Source organism: Cryptotermes secundus, unplaced genomic scaffold (assembly GCF_002891405.2).
Source record: "Cryptotermes secundus unplaced genomic scaffold, Csec_1.0 scaffold230, whole genome shotgun sequence".
Taxonomy (NCBI): Eukaryota; Metazoa; Arthropoda; class Insecta; order Blattodea; family Kalotermitidae; genus Cryptotermes; species Cryptotermes secundus.
In genome coordinates this window covers 640,691-658,773 of record NW_019722429.1, presented here as the reverse complement: position 1 = coordinate 658,773, position 18,083 = coordinate 640,691, and the positions used below count along the sequence as shown (strand labels likewise).

At 42.0% G+C, this 18,083-nt stretch overlaps 1 protein-coding gene across 3 annotated transcripts in view; it reads right to left on the bottom strand.

Annotated features, from left to right (window-relative positions):
* LOC111861334 (ribosomal protein S6 kinase alpha-5) overlaps positions 1-18,083 on the bottom strand; it is a 465,639-nt gene that overhangs the window by 48,670 nt on the left and 398,886 nt on the right. For all 3 annotated transcript variants that reach the window (XM_023845812.2, XM_023845813.2, XM_023845811.2), the window contains exons 4-5: positions 13,172-13,287; positions 55-165 (exon numbers count right to left, since the gene is read on the bottom strand). In XM_023845812.2, the coding sequence (XP_023701580.1) occupies positions 55-165; positions 13,172-13,287 (227 nt within the window). The remainder of the gene's footprint in view (positions 1-54; positions 166-13,171; positions 13,288-18,083) is intronic.

Below are 18,083 nucleotides of genomic sequence, written 5' to 3'. Positions count from 1 at the left end.
GCTCTATTACATGTAACCTTGGCAACAGATAACACAGACAGATAGGTGAATTACCTTCTCATGTGGGAGGAATTCCTTGCTGAGACCAAAGTCTGTCAGGACTATATGTCCATCTGAGTCAACCAAAACGTTCTCCAGCTTAATATCCCGATATATGACGCCAAGCTGCAACAAACAAATGAAAATAAATTTCATCACACTCTGAAGGAAAAGAAAATAAGCCACATTGTGTCTTTCTTCTCTTATTATGGCCATGAAAATAGGTGCGATATAGTATTCATTTTTGTGCTGTCCTGAGTAGGTAACCTCACCTTACTTCTCACACATGTTTTTGTTATCATCGTCATCATCATCATCGTAATTATTGTTATTATTATGCATATATTTTTTCTCACTTCTTAATGATAAATCCTGTTTGCGTTAATGGAATTATTAGTATTATTATTATTATTATTATTATTATTACATAAATTGCCTTGTTTTTGTACTTTGTGTGTTTTGTTGTTTTTTCTTCTGTACTCATGTTCACNGTGAGCGTTATTTTTCATTTCTTTACACATGTTCACTCTACAATTGGCCTTGGAGCTGTTACATTAGCATGTAAATAAATAAGAATTGAACTGAATCGAATTATTATCTGTCAATTTCATCTTACGGCCAGATATTACGAATCAAGGTTGTCTTGTCCGTGCAAAGAGAGAAACAGCTTTTGTTCTTAATTTCCATTATTTCTTCTACCCATCTTTCGAAGAGAAGGCATAAATTCTATTGAAACATTTGAACTTGGCTTAATTCTGTTATAATTTAGTTGCCGATTTCATGGAAATTTTCATAGAAATTACGAAGACTGACGACAGATACGAAACGGGAGGGGAGAAGGCATAGGTCTGTATCGCAACAACGCATCCAAGCACTGTATCTCGGACAAGTCAGAGGAAGGATGCTCTTCCAAAATAATTTGACCGTAGTTCAGTTACTTCAGATGTCTCTTCCTGATATTATAATGTTAAGATTACGCAGAGGTCGAGGGGAGATAATACGCCACCATTTTGAAGCTAAGTTCATTTTTAGGAGCCATGAAAAATGCTTACATAATTTAATCAGTAAACCTTAAAGGAAGGACTCATCGGTCAGGAAACCTATTAATTAATTAATCATATTAAAACAGATATTAAAAAAATAAGGTAGGTATGAGAACGTGGATTGAATTCAGCTAGCTCGGGATAGGGTCCAATTGAAGGCGATGAAGAACATGACAGGAACCCTTGGGTTCTATAAAAGGCAGGAGGTATGACGAGACGGGCGGTTACTCGCTTCTCACAAAGGACTTTTCATGCAGTTAGTTGTTAACTTTCACGCTACTTCCGCATTTTAACTGCCAGCTATCTTCGGTATGTCATTTCAGTTTCGCAATAGCCCCCCCCCCATTCGAATACTTTCTCAGTGTTTGACAGAACTCTCAGTGTGGCCGTGATCATAATTTCTGCCAAGGTTGAACGCTGCAGTGAGCTTCTATTAAAACTTGTTAGCATTTCTTTTTCATTTTCGGAACAGAGACTGGAGGAGGCATTTGGAAACGTGAGAAGAATCAGATGAAAGTAGGCCGGCCTTCCTGCATTACTGTGGTTCCCTCCCCACTCCAGTGCTGAGTGGAAGAGAACAGCCATGCTGCTGTGGTTACATAATCAAAATACTAACCAATAATCTTTATATTGTCTGTAAAAGAAGCCTGACCTTGGTCTGACCGCGTTAAAACATAAGAAATGAATCCACACTCACGGTAAAAATTATGACCTTTAAAGATGTGTAGTTTCCCCTCCCCTTGCTATCGCTTCACTTTTATAAGCAACAGCGAACAAGTCAACGAGTAATGAGGACCTTGGCGCTTTGTGAGGACGTGCTGCGAGCCAGAACTGCGTTTCTCGACCCGAAACAAGAGACAGGAAACTGAATGAGTTGTGGAGAAACAGATTTTAATCGTATTCGAAAACGATGCTGTGTTTTCCTTCCGCATGCCTACTCGTAGGTAACACGAATCTGAGCTTCTCCCTATACTCTTAAAAAGGCGTCCTGAGACTGATGCTCATTGTACATTTATTTGGGTTGCCGTCTTCTTGGAAATTGTGGAGAAATTTCCCCAGAAGTAAGCTGTAGAGGCCTAGCTAAACTGTCGCCTGGAAAAGTAGGACGAGATAGCTTCTACTTTATAAATGGCGCCCTGGAGCGGTGTAGTTCTCGAAAAGCTGACAGTTGATCAGCTAGTTTAAGAACTTTCCTATCATTCATGGAAGCCAAAAGTTTATTATTGAACAAATGCGTCCAGTAGACAACATGTTTCATCCACTTGATTTCGTCATTTCAGGTTTTCCAGCTAGAATGTATTTCACATTCCCCATGTATGCTACATTTCCCGCCCATCTATTTCTCCTTGAGTTGATCATCTTAATAATAATCTAGCCGGTAAATTTATGGCGCTACCAGTACCTAGACCAGTGACGTACAATTTTCTTCTTTCAAAGGGCCACACTGCCAAACTGCTCTCCATCTGCTGCAGCTCAACATAGACTTTATAAAGCAGAGCCGATTTTTATTAGTAATAGGACTGAACGGATCGAATGGTCCAAATCCTGGTGTTGATGATTATTAGTAGAAGCACTGAGACTAATTTGTCTAGACAACGGAAAGGATTTTTATCAAATGCCTTTTCTACAAAGAAGCATTAGAGAAATTAATGTAAATAAAAATTGTTAACGTTGGTAAGTGCCGGTCACGGTAGCCGAGCGGTTTAAAGCATGCACTGTCTTCGCTCTCTCGGAAACCGGGATCGTGGGTTCGAACCCCACTTACGTCATTCATGTTTAGTGTTTGTTTGTGTGTGATTTTCTGTGCTTGTGTGCAGGTAGAAGCTTTGCGACGAGCTGATCACCCGCCCAAGGAGTCATACAGAATGCCTAAGACCTAGTGAACCGAAGTGAAACGGAGAGTTTCATGGAGGTAGCCCAAGGCCCAAATTGGGGCTGTAGCGCCAAAGGAAGAAAAATGTTCGTAAGTAATTAAATACGGCAATGCACTGGGGATGCCAAGCGTTTCAAGTCAGGTGTGAAGTTTTGTGTTGTCAGTTGAATGACAGACGTGCGAATTTCATGTTAGTGGAATCCTCTCTGTACACTGATATAGCTTCATTAACAAGAAAGCTTGTTCGAAAATGTGCTTTCGAAAAATCTTGAGCACACAACTGCCTCTCCTGCCGCAGATCCCACTATTTGTCTTCAGCAAAGCGCCTTCTCTGAACTTAAATCTAAGTTCATCACTGCAGTATAGGTAGTGTTTTGTCTCCTGAGATATAACACTGTGGAGTCCACTGAAAGTCAACCGACGTTTCGGTGGCAGGTTGCAAGCAGAGGCTCTGCTTACCACCTGCTCTCACGCTGGTTTCTTGCTCGGATTTTCTTCTACCCTGAAGATGGAGGTGACATGTTCCTCCGCAACACTGACTTTCAACGGACTACCCGGCTTTCGTGGCAACTGCGTGCAATGAATTCTTCGTAGGCGACAAGCAGTGTGACTGTGGCGTTGTTAAGCATCGTTACAGAGACTGTCTCCCCCATCATCAGGGGCTCCGTGTCTTCATGTGATGATAAAAATGATTAGAAAAATTTCTGTCCTGATGTACGTTCCCATATCTGTCTACTGGTGGTGTTCATGAGTCCGACATACGGACCACTGTTCTTTATATACTGTTGAAATACAATTTTATGTCCGTTTGACAGTAGCAAGTACGTGTATTTTTGTTCAGCTACTGCGAATGAAAGAATGGCGATTTCATTCGAAGAGCCAATATACTGATGCGCTAAACGTACCTCAGATCAAAACCTCCAACATTCGGCACGGCCTAGTCCCGAAGGACGAAACCACACACTTTCAATCGTTTTTCCTTAGAGTGAGAGACAAAATTTCATATCCTAATTCTGTGCCAGGTAAAATTCTTGCTGTAAGGCTAGCAAACAAAGGACCACGAAACAAGTGCACACTATGTTACACAACAGCAAGTTGCATAAGAACTGCGATCCACATATCACGTGCTTCCAAACTCGCGTGGCCACTGTACAAGGCCATGTTGACAGTGCAATTCTCTCCTCGTCTCACAGGAACACAAATTTACAACAGCAAGAGACATGATAACCAAGTTATCATTAGGAATAATACTACTAGTCTCTCAACCGCTGGTACCAGCGAGGTTATACTTGACGATGGATCAACCACCATCAACCGCTCAAAAAGTGGCATGTGTTTGCTGTGTTTGTAAAGGCAGGATCTCTGCTGACCGCGTGCGAGGTCCGTGCTCGTGACTCCATATTACACAGACCTCAAAAGTTAGAGTGATCTAATAAGACTAATAAGACGTTCTGGAAAGAACTAATGGCCTGCTTTGCTGCGACACGAACCGCATAGAAAACAATGCCTCAAACAATTCTTCTTTGTTTCGAGTACTGGTTGCCGCAGGAACGTGTTTCCCGAGAGGTTGCCTTGCAACGATATGGGTATATACGGACTCTCCTTTGATACGACATGGCCCGCGCAAAAACAACGCGTCCAACAATTCTTCTGTTTCCAGTATTGGTTGCTGTACGAACGTGTATACCAAACCGCTACTTAGCAATGATAGACACAGACTGATGGGAATTTTTTTTTATAAAGTATGCCACTTAGATGGGCTCAGATGCCATGACATTCATACCAAGTTTCATTACCGAGCCGTTGCCTAGCAATGAAAGGATGGATACACTTTACCAAGCGTTTGCCTAACAACAATATGAGGGAAACACATACAGACACACAGACTGGTGGGAGGGAATCTTGAAGTAAGCCGTTGAGATGAGTTCGGGTGTCATGATATACATACCAAGTTTCATAAAGATTAGATCAAGCATTCAAAAGTTATCAGGGGACGATTCGCGGACACACAGACAGCATGGAAAACGCGTAAGGCGAACGAGTCTGGCTCGCGAGTCCGGCTCGGCGAGGAACCGGGCTCGGATTAATTTCACCACACACGTATGAGCGTGGCGACCAACACACGGACGAGTTTGACTCATTGGAACCCGAGCCGAGCCGGATTCGTGAGCCAGACTCGTACGTGTATGGGTCCCCTAAGCCTAGTTTCCTTGTTTTTTTTTAAATAAGGAAAGTAGGCTAAAGAGGATGTATGGGCGGGGCATAACGCAAGGAGGGTGAGATGAGAGGTGATAAAGAAGTCAGTCTGAAAACCTAAAGGAAGGATATCACTTGGGAAATGCAGGCGTAGATAGGAAAACGGCATCAAATATTAAATTTGAGGTTCTCGCAGCGGTGCTTATGAAGAGGTCTGTCTTCTGAGATATAACGCCATATGTTCCGGTACTGGTTTCCTGCTTGGCTTACTTTCGACCCTGAAGATGGGGGCGGTATGTTCATCCGAAATATCTATTGACTTTTATCGCATTACACGGCAATACATTACAGTAGATAAAATTGTTTTATATTAAAATAGGGTGTAAAAGGAATATAGGTAGGGTGTAGTTTGGATTCATCTGGCTCAGAGTCAGATCACGTGGCGGGCTTTTGTGAACACTATTATTAACATTCTCTATATACAAATGATGAATAAGGTCATGACCATCTTAGCGAGCGTCGGCTTCTCAAGGACAATTCTGTTCCATGGAGACAGTCACCAATCAAATCAAAATCAAAGAAGGGAATGAAAATTTGAAGAAATGATTGCACATCCGTAGAAGAGACTTCCCATTATACACCGAATACGTATGACTCGCCAATCAGCAACTTTTTAGAATAAGGCAACTTCCAAAACAGTCCTCTCCCCTTCCACTTTAAGAAACCAAGAAGCAAACTGTATGGAATTTATGCTTAATGTTTATATTTCGAACCCAGTAACAGATGTGTAGATTTCATAAACTCGTTATTTCATTTCAGGTTCGTATCAGGTTCCTCAGTAGTAACAACCCCCCCCTGGCCGCGCCATAGCTCAAGCGGTTAGTCGCTGGCTTCCCGATCCCGGGTCTGGTCAAGTGGGATTTGTAGTGGACAAAGTGGCGCTGGGGCAGGTTTTCTCCGAGTACTTCGGTTTGCCCTGCCAACCTTCATTCCACCAATTGCTCCACAATCACCCTCACCTGTCATCTGGGGCTGGTACAATAGGCCAGAAGTGGCCGGAGTACAAGGGACTTAGTCCCACCGCACTAGCATTAAAAAAAACAACCCCTGATGATGTTTCAAACTTAAGGGTTTTCTCTGAAGGCAGTCGATTATGATCTGAGCCTGGGGGCAGACGCCCTCCCGATGTGCCCCAGTTTCAGAGGAGTCTCCTTGAATTTCAATGCACCTGCACAAAAATGCAGCTCTTTAGCATTTGGTATTGTTTATAACTCATATAAACTCAACAGAAATCGAAGTGAACAGAATCGCTGTTCCTTTTTTCCTGCAAGGAAAAGGCATGGCACGCTCACTGTCAGTAACTCGCACTGTAAACGTATAATTTATTCATAAATGCTACGTTTCAACACGTCAGTCTGGTGCAAGCACTGCGCAAGTCCAGAGAGAATAATACGTTAATATTCTTCAGTCAAATGTTTTAGACCTACACGTTCAACTCTGATGATGACGAACTGCAACAACGGTCATAACATTTCACTATACTACAATAATTTCAAACACACAAAAACTCACCATAATATCCATAAAATGTTGGATATGATGATAAATATATAAGAAGAGGCAAGACCCACACAAAATCCCTTCGCTTGCAAATTGATAATCATTTAAACTGGCAAAACCATATAGATCAGTTGGGTCCTAAGCTAAGTGGAGGGTCCACAGAATTACTGGGTTTTTGGACTTTTTCTAGGTATTAGAGGACACTCTAGGTAATAAAGAAAACGATGTTTCAAAAACTGGATCTGTTTCCGTCTTCCTTTCTCGCCTGAAGACGGAAAAAGATCCAGTTCCCGAAACGTAGTTTCCTCTACTATCTAGAGCGTCCTCTAGTACCTAGAATTCCGGACGATGGAAGAAAAATTCCAAAACCTAGTAATTCTACGTATCATCCACCATCGTCAGAACCCTTTAGAATCTAAGTGGAGGGTGTTAGATCTGTGTTATATATCTGCAAAACTGACATTAAAATGAATTTGTTTTCCTTACTTCCACACTTTAATGAAGTATGGAATATATTATAATTAAAAGGAACCAGAATGCAGTAGCATGCTTACGATTTCATTTCGTGAGATGACAGTATTATGAAAAACGTAATAATCCTTTTAAGTAAAGTGAAATCAAGTTTCTCCTCTACTTTAAAGCCATGATATGCAGACTTATAGAGGAGGTGAGTTGGAGCTTCACGTATTTCTAACCTTTGTACTATACTGAGGTGAATACTCGGACTCACACTTCAGTCACTTAACCTCCGGAGGAGGAGCCCTCGAATTACGTCAAATAGGAGGTTGGTGGGACTCAAGGTCAGTTTGAACATGGCTGCGAAGAGAAAATTTTCCTGTCCTTACTACAGACCGAAGCCCGGTCAACTAGTTACTTTACTTTCACGGGCATGTCAGCTCACCTTTCAGAGAGAGCACATTACGTTCCAGCGTTCGGCTCAGTACACAATCCTCACAACCACCTCAAAATTAAAACAGTAAGTTGGCTTTTGCGGCTGGACATGTACCTACTAAGTAAATGGACATCAGAGAGAGTAGCATAGCATTCGGAAACTTTCGTTGTACAGCGTGACAGTATTTGAGAAACAGATAACAAAGACTAATGTGCATTTCCATAACTTCCACAGTTTCAATCCCTTTGTTCTGCCCCGTGTTTGTAGTTTGAGATACAAGCCGCAGTAAGAACAAAAAAAGCCACAAATGCACAGTCAGTGTTTAAAATCTATACCACCACGACCACATAGACAAAAGCACACACTCGTTTTAAGAGTGACATTCGAATTTATTTTAACTGACGTCAAAATACAATTAAAACAAAAACTACGGCATATATAAACAAGCCACTTCTTTAACGCAGGACTCAGTTGTGCTACAGGCAAGTTTTCGTAAGAGGCTTTGAAACCAATTAGGTTTGCGGATGAAGCAGCCGCTGAATATTTTACGTCACTTTTTCTATGCTTTGTATTCCTTGGTGAAAACAGCACTGCCTGTTCCGGGTTCGCCGACCAATTGATATTTTTCTTACTTGATTGATTAGCGAACTTAACCACAAAAATTATGACTGATGAACTGTAAACGATGTTGAACAATGAGGTTGTTTACTGCACTGTCCAAGCATGTGACTAGACATAGTGGAGAAAACCATGAAAGCTCTCAGTCAATAGCCCTGTATGGGTCCTCGGACCGAGACTTGAACATCGAACCTCTTGAATATAAAAAAGTGCTGATGACTGCGCCATAAGCTCTGTATTTTCTTGTTGTCTGAAGAATTGTTAGCTTATTTAATAGCGCTTCTTCGAAATTCAGAGTTCTACAGTGGATACTGCAGATGAAACAGCGTCGTTAAATAACTGAAAGAACAGTCAATCTCTATTACGTATAGGAAAGACACTAACTCACTCATGGAGCTGAGCCCTTCTTGAGAAGCCGCCAATTGTGCAGCTACTCAAGAACTTCCAAGCATTTTATGGAACCCGAAGGTTCATTACCGTGTTCACGAGAACCCTCCACTGGTCCCTTTTCTGAGCCAGATCAATCCAATCCATAACATCCCATCCTATCTCTCTAAGATCCATTCTATTACTGTCCACCCACCTACGTCTTGGTCTTTCCACCAATATCTTACATGTATTCCTACTCTCCCCCATTAGCGCTACATGCCCTGCCCATCTCATCCTCCTTGACGTGATCATTCTAATTATACTTGGAGAAGAGTACAAGTTATGAAGCTCCTCATTATGCAGTATTCTCCAACCTCCTGTCACTTCATCCCTCTTCGGTCCAAATATTCTCCTCAACACCCTGTTCTCAAACACCCTCAGTCTATGTTCCTCCCTTAATGTCAGAGACCAAGTTTCACACCCGTACAGAACTGGCAAAATTATAGTTTTGTATTTTCTAATTTTTATGTTTTTGGACAACAGACGAGAAGACAAAAGGTTCTGGGTTGAATGGTAGCAAGCATTACCCGAGTTCAGTCTCTTCTTAATTTCTTCCTGAATCAGGTTTTGATATGTGATTATGTGAAGGACATGAAACGTAAAAAGTGCCGAAACTTCATCTGCAGTTTCATATTGTCCCAAGACAGAAACGACTTGAACATTACAAAATATGTATTCATACGACGAAATGTGCAAGTCCGGTTCAAATAAACCTGTAAAATAACATGTGCTGCTGCGTACTTAGCTGTAAAGCAAAATGTCTCTAACTTCATTGTTCCTTCCTTAAAATAACATGAATACAGGCCCGCAGTTTAACAAACCTTTACGTAACAGATCGAGAAACATTTGTAAATAAATTAACGCCGAAACTTTCCAAGCAATTTACTTGAGAAACTGACAGTCGCTCGGTGGGCCAAGAAATTACACACACTTTATGACACCAGCAAGCGTGTTCACAAGAACTCGTCCCTGGTCCGTATCGTAAGCTAGATTAATCCAGTCCACATCCTCGTACCCTATTTCGTTGACATGCTTTAACAGTAAAACGTAAAGTTGTCCCTGTGCTCAACAAATTAAGCACTACGCCATGAAGACGTATGGGGGAGTGGATGCTTAGACCCACATTTTCTTGACCTGGGCACTAGCTGGAGGTGAGTGGTCAACTTTACGCCCAGGCCGCTTTACCCCCGGGAAAAGAGCCCCCGGTACCTATTGGATAGGAGTAATTATGGGGAAACACATAACAGTACTTCCCCATAAACATACTCGTAGATCGAACTTTCGTTCCACTGGACAGATGTAATAAAGAACTCTCCATAGGGATGCGGTTAACAGCTTCATTTGTTTTAGTTTAGATAATTAAAGCAGATTTCTGACAGTAACGCAATTTTGTAGATCATGTATATTAACGTTTCAAAGAATTGTAATTCCACAATACGGTTTACTTATCACTTTACAGCAGACTTTCCAGACTAGCTATTAAAAACAAAAGTCAGTGGCTTCAAACATACGTCATTCCAATATTTTCCAAACGAAAACGATATTGTAAAAACCGACAGCCATTTGTCAATGCAGACCTTTAAAGCTATCACAAAAACAGGCCTTTCAAATAGATACCACAACCCTGAATAGAATACAATAGTAACCACTGCGACCGAGGTCGGAAGGAGAGGCAGAAACGCGTGCCATGGACTCGGTTGTCCAACACTGCGGAACATACATGCCAAAACTGAATTTTTAATATTTTTCCATGAGTTATCTACACAGAAAGTAAAGTTGTTTGAATATACGTATGTATTAGATATCCCATGGCTGGTGACCTGTATATAAGCCTATCTATATGTATTTCACATGCAAATGAACCCGTTAACTACACGTTTCCATAAGATCTTTAGAATATCCCCCCATCGGACTCCCCTCCCCACCCACCGATTTTAGAATCACATGGATCTCTGAAGATATTTTCATCGGGAACCTTTTAAAACATGTTTAAATCAAGTTTCGATTTTGATTCTGCGCGCGCTCGCAACCTTGAGGAGTGCACATTAAGCTCAGTCCTCTCCGTTTGTATGCATGAATGAACTATAGAACCGATGGACAGATTTTCATAAAATTTGATACTGGAGACTTATACGAAAAAACTGTCCAAATATTTCATTTTTCATTTAATTTTGATACGTTTACAGATGATTTTACATTAAGTTCTACCACAATTTACGTACAAATATTGTTCTTTTTGGACATTATGCATCTCCGGACCGGAGATAGGGACTAGCTCTCTCAATTGGGCCCCAACTGAGTAGGTTTTACCTGAAGACAGAGATAGAATCCATTCTCCGAAACGTTGTTATGAAAAAATATACAGGACGATTTTTAGATAGAGACAGGCCGATGGATAAAATCGAAAAAATAATATTTGTACTACTGTACCATCGTCACAAAGTTTCAGCTCTTATAAGAATCTACGTGCGTATCTAGTTAAATATTCAACGAAGAGAAACATACAGAGCAATGAAAGACACATTCCGTGCATAGTGAACTTCCTCTACAAGTCCTACCATCCTCGAGACAATAAAGCAAACGCGATCCAGCAATCAACTATGGCCTCCAGAACACAGGCTCTATTACGCAAAGCAGTAGAAGTCTTTACTGAGTATCTATGGCTCTACAGCCCTTTATTGAACCTTGGTCGCTTTCTTAGCTTCTTGATCTTTTACACAGCTGGTAGGTCTCCTTGGACGGGGGATCTTCCCGTTGCAAGAGCGCTACCTACACAGGACAGCACAAATATAGAATAAACGCACACAGACATCCATGACTCAAGTATGTTTCGAACCCACGATCCAAGTGTTCGAGCGGGCGAAGAGTTCATGCCTTAAACCGCGCGGTCACTGTGATTCGCTTTGTACTGACTACAGATAACGTTAAAATCACATTTGTTTTATTCTTTTAATGTAGTGCTGTTACAGTATGACTCAGAAATGTGCATTAAACCGATTTAATTTTCGTTTAGTGTGTGTAGTGAATAACTTGGAGACTGACGCCTTAATATTGATTCTTTACTCAATTAGTAGGACTGTACAGCTTTGACTTGTCAATAATTTAATAGATGTGATCAGTTAACAGTGAATAAACCCCGTCTGCCGAACGCTTCTGTTAAATGTACACTGAATACTTCTACAATATTGCTACTTCTGCAAGGTATCTTTTTGGTTTATCCTCTTTAAGACGTTGTTCCTTGTTTCTTTAGCTATTAGCTATTCATCGTTGTTTAACTACGTGTCCATCTGCTATATCTTAATGTCTTCTGACTGATTAAAGTGTAAAACCATCCCTGTAAGAGGCCGTTGAGGCCCATAGGGTTGTGAAACGTGAAGGCTCCCACATTCTCCAGGTAACTGGCTCACAGATGGCTGTGAGGCTGTCAGCCTTACGCGCCGGCCGCCCTTCACCCTCCACGAAGATTCCTGGTACTCCTCTCTGTTACAGGCTGAGTCGACCCCAGGCCATAGAGCTGCTGGGAGGATTAGGTCAATTGAAAAAATCCAATGACCTCATCGGGACCCGAACGGGCGCCCTTCCGGCTTGTAGCATAGTGCCTCAAGCAACTACGCTACCACATACCCCCATCTGTCTAGACTCTAGAGGGATTGAAAATAGCCGATGTCCCATCATGGATTTGACACATGCACCTCCTTATATAAGTCAGAAGCTTCGCCTCTTCCGCCACGGGTCTCATGGTACTACCACAGAATTCATCTGAAGTGATGAGGGAACTCATGACAATTCTCAGTCAGAATATCCGGGCTACCGCCCGATATTCGAAAAGAGGACTTCACCACTAAGAGGTACGAGAGTTAGCGGCGTCCGGCAAGAGGATTAAGCATGATCGTGTTAGGAAGGAAGGGGACTGATTAAAAGATTATTTAGCGAGGCTGGTTCATCTACAGCGGTCCAGTTAGAACGGATGATTATCGCTAGTAAGAACCTGGAAATAGGCATTCGTCACAGCCGTCACAGTAGTGTCTGAACAGCCGTGCCCTAGTTGAGGTCTGAACAGATTCATCTCACAAAATACAACTTGAGGGAGTTCTTGCCGTGGCAGGAAGTGGTTTTGGTATATTTCGCATTACTAACTTAGAATGTGTGGACATCTTCATGTCACTTCAAACCTTTCCAAAACAAATTAAATTGTTTGAGGTTTTCACGGCGGTGACTATGAAGAAAGCAGTCTTCTGGGATTTGGCACCGTGTAGATGTGGTGTTAACCGACGTTTCGGAGGAATGTATCGCCTCCTTCTTCAAGGTAGACGGAAAAAATAAGAAAATCCGCAAGCGAAGAGACCGTGAGAACCTGTACAAGGAGATGGAGGCGATATGTTCCTCCGAAATGTCGGTTAACACCACATCTACACGGTGCCACATCCCAGAAGACTGCTTTCTTAAATTAAATTCTCTGAGCAACTAAGTTACTATGCCTTATTGCGCTTTATTACACAATCTAGTCGATGGCTTGCCTACCTTGTGAAGATGTTCCAGCGCCAATATTATTTCGCCAATGTAAAATCTCACTTCATCTTCTGTAAATTTTTCCCGGCGGTAGAGGTGTGTGAAGAGTTCCCCTCCACTCACGTAATCTGAAACAATAATAAAGCGAACTTGTTACAGTGTGGTCTACAAGTACCACAGTGCTTTAACATACGGACCCTCTAAAGGCATTGTAAGTGGTCCATTCGCAACTGCAGTAAAGGGAAGTTTCTATTTTTGCGTTACTAAATATGATGGTACGCCGGTCGCAGTAGCTGTGCGGTCTAAAACATCAACTGAGGCCACACCATAGCTCAAGCGGTTAGTCGCTGGCTTCCCACCGTGGCGGCCCGGGTTCGATCCCGGGGTCTGGTCAAGTGGGATTTGTGGTGGACAAAGTGGCGCTGGGGCGGGTTTTCTCCGAGTACTTCGGTTTCCCCTACCAAATTTCATTCCACCAAATTCTCCATCATCATAATCACCCGGGGCAGGCTACAATAGGCCAATCAGTGGCCGCCGTGCCGAGTGGACCCAGTTGGACTCCACCCCTCACTAAGCGAATTTAAAAAAAAAAAAGGCATGAACTGTCTTCGCTCGCTCGAACGCTGGGGTCGTGGGTTCGAATCCCACTCATGGCATGGATGTTTGGTGTGTGTGTTTATTCTGTGTTTGTGTTGTCCTATCTTTAGGTAGAGGCCTTGCGACGGGCTGATCACCCGTTCAAGGAGTCTTACCGTCTTTGAAAAATGATCACGGAACTGAATAAGAGGCCTGGGCCCTCAACTGGCTGGAAGAGCCAGTGTAAAAAAAAAACATGAATGTACAAGGACTCGTGTCATGTATCCAAATCGGTTACAGTTGCCTTGTTAGGATGGCCCAGGAATGTTCTCACCGTNATTTAAACTAGCCATGGTTCTCCCAATTTTGAATACAATAACTGTATTTATTGTAAATGTATATATCACGTCTCGGTGAAAACTTTGATGTGTTAATGGAATTATTATTGTCGTTGTTTCTTTCTATATACTCGTGTTAACTTGTAGTTGGCCTCTGGGCTGTTAAATTTTTACGGTAATAAACAATAACAGAAATCAATTTTATACAATTTAATTGAATTATCATTATTGCTATACAAATTTCCCCGTGTCTGCATTTTGTTTGCGTATGCCTTGCTTGCGCGTGCTAACTTGGGCTGAGTTAAGACCTAAACAAATCAGAACCGAATTTAATCGAATTATGATATAAATTTCATTGTTTCTGTATGTTTTGCTTGTTTTGCTTACTCGTGCTAACTTGGGCTGTTAAGTTATGACCTAAACAAATCAGAATTGAATTATAATATAAATTGCATTGTTTCTGTATTTTGTTTGTGCCTTTTGCTCGTCTTTCTTTATCGTGCACACTTTGTTACTGACCTTTGGGCCGTTAAGTTTGCATGTAAATAAATAAAAAATCAATTACATAATTTTATGTCTATATGACAATGGTAGGGCAGCTGAACGTAGCTCCTGAAGCACAATACGAAAAACAGAAGGTGCACAAGAATCTATCGATTTATCCGTTTGTCATTTTCCAACTGCAATTCATAACTACAACTTAATTCAATGCTCGTACCAGATGACCTCTTAAATACTTAATAGTTTCTCGCAGATTGAGGTTAAACGTAGAATAGTTAATATGTGAAAAAATCTAATAATTGTTTCTCTTGTTCTTTTATTATATTGTCGCCGTTCTACATCTATGCCCATTAGGCATTTATTCTGTGATGATGTGAATATGAATTAGAATATCATAAACTCAAGTTTTCAACATGACTAATTATAGAAGCATTAAGAGCGTCTCCTTAGGCCTCCATTCAATTGTTCCGTAGGTGTGTATCTTCAGGGATATAGGCCTAACCCTACCTCTTATTAAAACAGTTCAGTATTGCGACATAGTTGGTAAGTCCGTGATGATTACTGAAATCGATAAAATTGAGCTACATTTAAGGTCACGCTTTCGGAAAACGGTTCCATACATTTCTCTTACGAAATAATCTTATGTACCCTGATATGACTTCCATTGCAAGGACACTGATACCGAAACATTTCCTGCGTGAGACTGTGCGCATAATAGCTAATTCTCCCGCCCCCCTTGACACTACAGCCCCAGTTGGCCTAGGCCTACCTCCATGAACTTCTCCGTTCACTTCGGTTTTTCTAGATCTTACACATTCGGTAGGACTCCTTGGGTGGGTGATCAGCTCGTAGCAAGGCCTCTACCTGTACACAAACTAAACATCCATGCCCTGAGTGGGAACATAATAGCTAATACTAGCTTTAAATTTCTTACTGAATCACGAAGCGACAGAGACACTCGGCTAGAAACATGCAGGAAACTTTCACCAAATGTAGCGGCTGCGACCTTCTTGTGGTACAGATTCACAGTTGAGTCATTCGAAAGGGCTCCTAATGAAGCAACAGAGATCCCGTTACATTTTCACGGCAGAATGAGAAGACACGCTTGATGGAACTGAGTCTCACACTACAACCCTTGTTACGGCCATATAGCTGAGCTATTGCAAAACAAGAACTATCTGGTAAAGTGTTTCGCAGCTCCATTCACCATGCAGCAGAAAGCTTAAAGAGTTTCGAAGAATGGTACGAAGTCGGACAGCAAAACTACCCAGGAATCAACCTTCCTTACTTCCCTGTTAATAAACTTAATTTTCTCCATGATTTATTTAAACCGTCTTGCAGTGCATACACTCAATTATCTCCTCCTCTCCCTCACACTACATGTTTCGGCATAATAATGCCATCTTCAGGTGCTTACTCAATCCACGCCAAACTAGTTCATTGCATGCCTTGTCCTCATATTAAAATAACTAAAATATATATCTATCATATACATTGACAAATGTCAAACGTTAAAAATATTAAAATTGTTCAGGATAGCACATCGCTACGTCGCACCTCACTACGCCAGTCACGCCCATTCTCCTCTGTTGGAGCACTCCTTCACTATCATGTGTGTGTTGTGCTTTTGTTGTGTCTTGCTCCTGTGACTGCATGTGTTATACTCTCATTTTCTCATTTACGTTCCTACTACATCTTCATCTTATATACAGTTATCCTAATACAAAACAGTTAAGACGTATGACAAACCTGAGAAAAACATTAACTAGGAAATGCTGCATACTATCTGGGCGCTACGCCACTGTCAAATATTCCAGCCGTACAAAGAGATAAACTGTCTTCTTTCTTGTGATTCAGCTAACTACATGACTACGGTAGAAAGGTAAAGTTATCCCTGTAACAGGCCGTGAAGGCCTATAGGGTTGTGAGACGTCGAGGCTGACACATTTTCTATGCAATCGGCTCGCAGATAGCGGTCAAGTTGTCAAGTTGCCGACCGCTCTTTACACCCCAGGGAGACTCCTGTACGCATTTATATTAGAAGTTGAGTCGACCCCAGGACCATAGTGCGGCTTGAAGGATTAGGTAAATTGAAGAAATCCAATAACCTCATCAGAAATCAAACCCGCGACCTTCCGATTAGTAGCATAGCGTCTACGCTACCGCGTGCCCTTACTAAATCATTAAATTAATTAATTAATTCCGGCTGTCCCCGCCCTTTCTGGAACCCCGTGTGTATAAAATCCTGGCACTGGACCCTATCTTGAGTCAGTTGTAATCAGGCCACACCCTTAAACCCTACTCCTTTATGATCCTCTTTAAAATTAGCCTCCCATCTACACCTAGGTCTCACAAGTGATCCCTTCTCTTCAGGTTTCCCGAATCAAAATTTTGCATGACGACTGCATCTCCCAGACGGGTGCTACAGGTCTAGTCCAAGTCACACTCCATTATTTTAACACCGCAATAATATGTGATTTGGGTCGAGGGATAGCAATTCCTCGTCGTAAGAAACAGCATTTTACATTTTACAACATTCTACATAAGGCCTCTGACTTGAATGCGTTCTCTGGAACGATCTAAACATTGAAACGGACATGGAATTAGGAACTTTGAAAATTAGAAGTCGCTGAAGGTTATGTTCAAGCGTAGTTCGGAGAACAAGTCGTGACGAGGGACTGGACTCATCTGTCCCAGGATAAGAACCAATGGTGGCTTCTCTGCACAGGGTAATTAACCTTCAAGTTCCATAAAAGGCAGGGACTTTCTCGGACAGCTGAAGTAGTATTAGATTCTCAAGACGATCTCTGCTCCACGGAGTTAGTAATACCGCTGAGTGAAGACTACCATAACCGCCTCTGTGGTCTAATGGTCAGAGTTCCTGGCTACAGATCCAGAGGCCCCGGGTTTAGTTCCCGGCGATACCAGATTTTCTAAGAAGTAGTGGGTCTAGAACGGGGTCCAAACAGCCTCGTGGGGATAACTGAGCAGCTATTTCAAGGAAATACCGGCTCCGCTATACAAAAACCGAAATTAACGGCCGTCGGAATTCTTTGTGCTGACTAAGCGACACCCTCTATCCGCTAAAGTTGGCACTAACTTCGCCAATAAGCGGCGGTCGCTCTGTCGGTATAGTTCGCTTGAGGACTACAGGCCACGGAGTTTGTTTTAAAGACTGCCATAGATTGCAATAAAAAGGGTAAAGCTATCCCTGTAGCAGGCCGTGAAGGCGGGTTGTGAGACGCCAAAGCTCCCACATTTTCTAGACAATCGGGTCAAAGATGGCTGTGATTTTGTCAGCCTTGCGAGCCGGCCACCCTTTAGCCCCAGGAAGATTCCTGGTACACATTTCTGTTAGAGGCTGAGTCGATCCCAGGGCCATAGTGCGGCTGGAAAGATTAGATCAATTGAATAATTCAATGACCTCATTGGCAGTAGTTTATTTTAAATGTTAAAGAAGAGTAAACTCATGAAAATGCAAAAGGAAAGTGCGCTCTCTTATTTTCAAA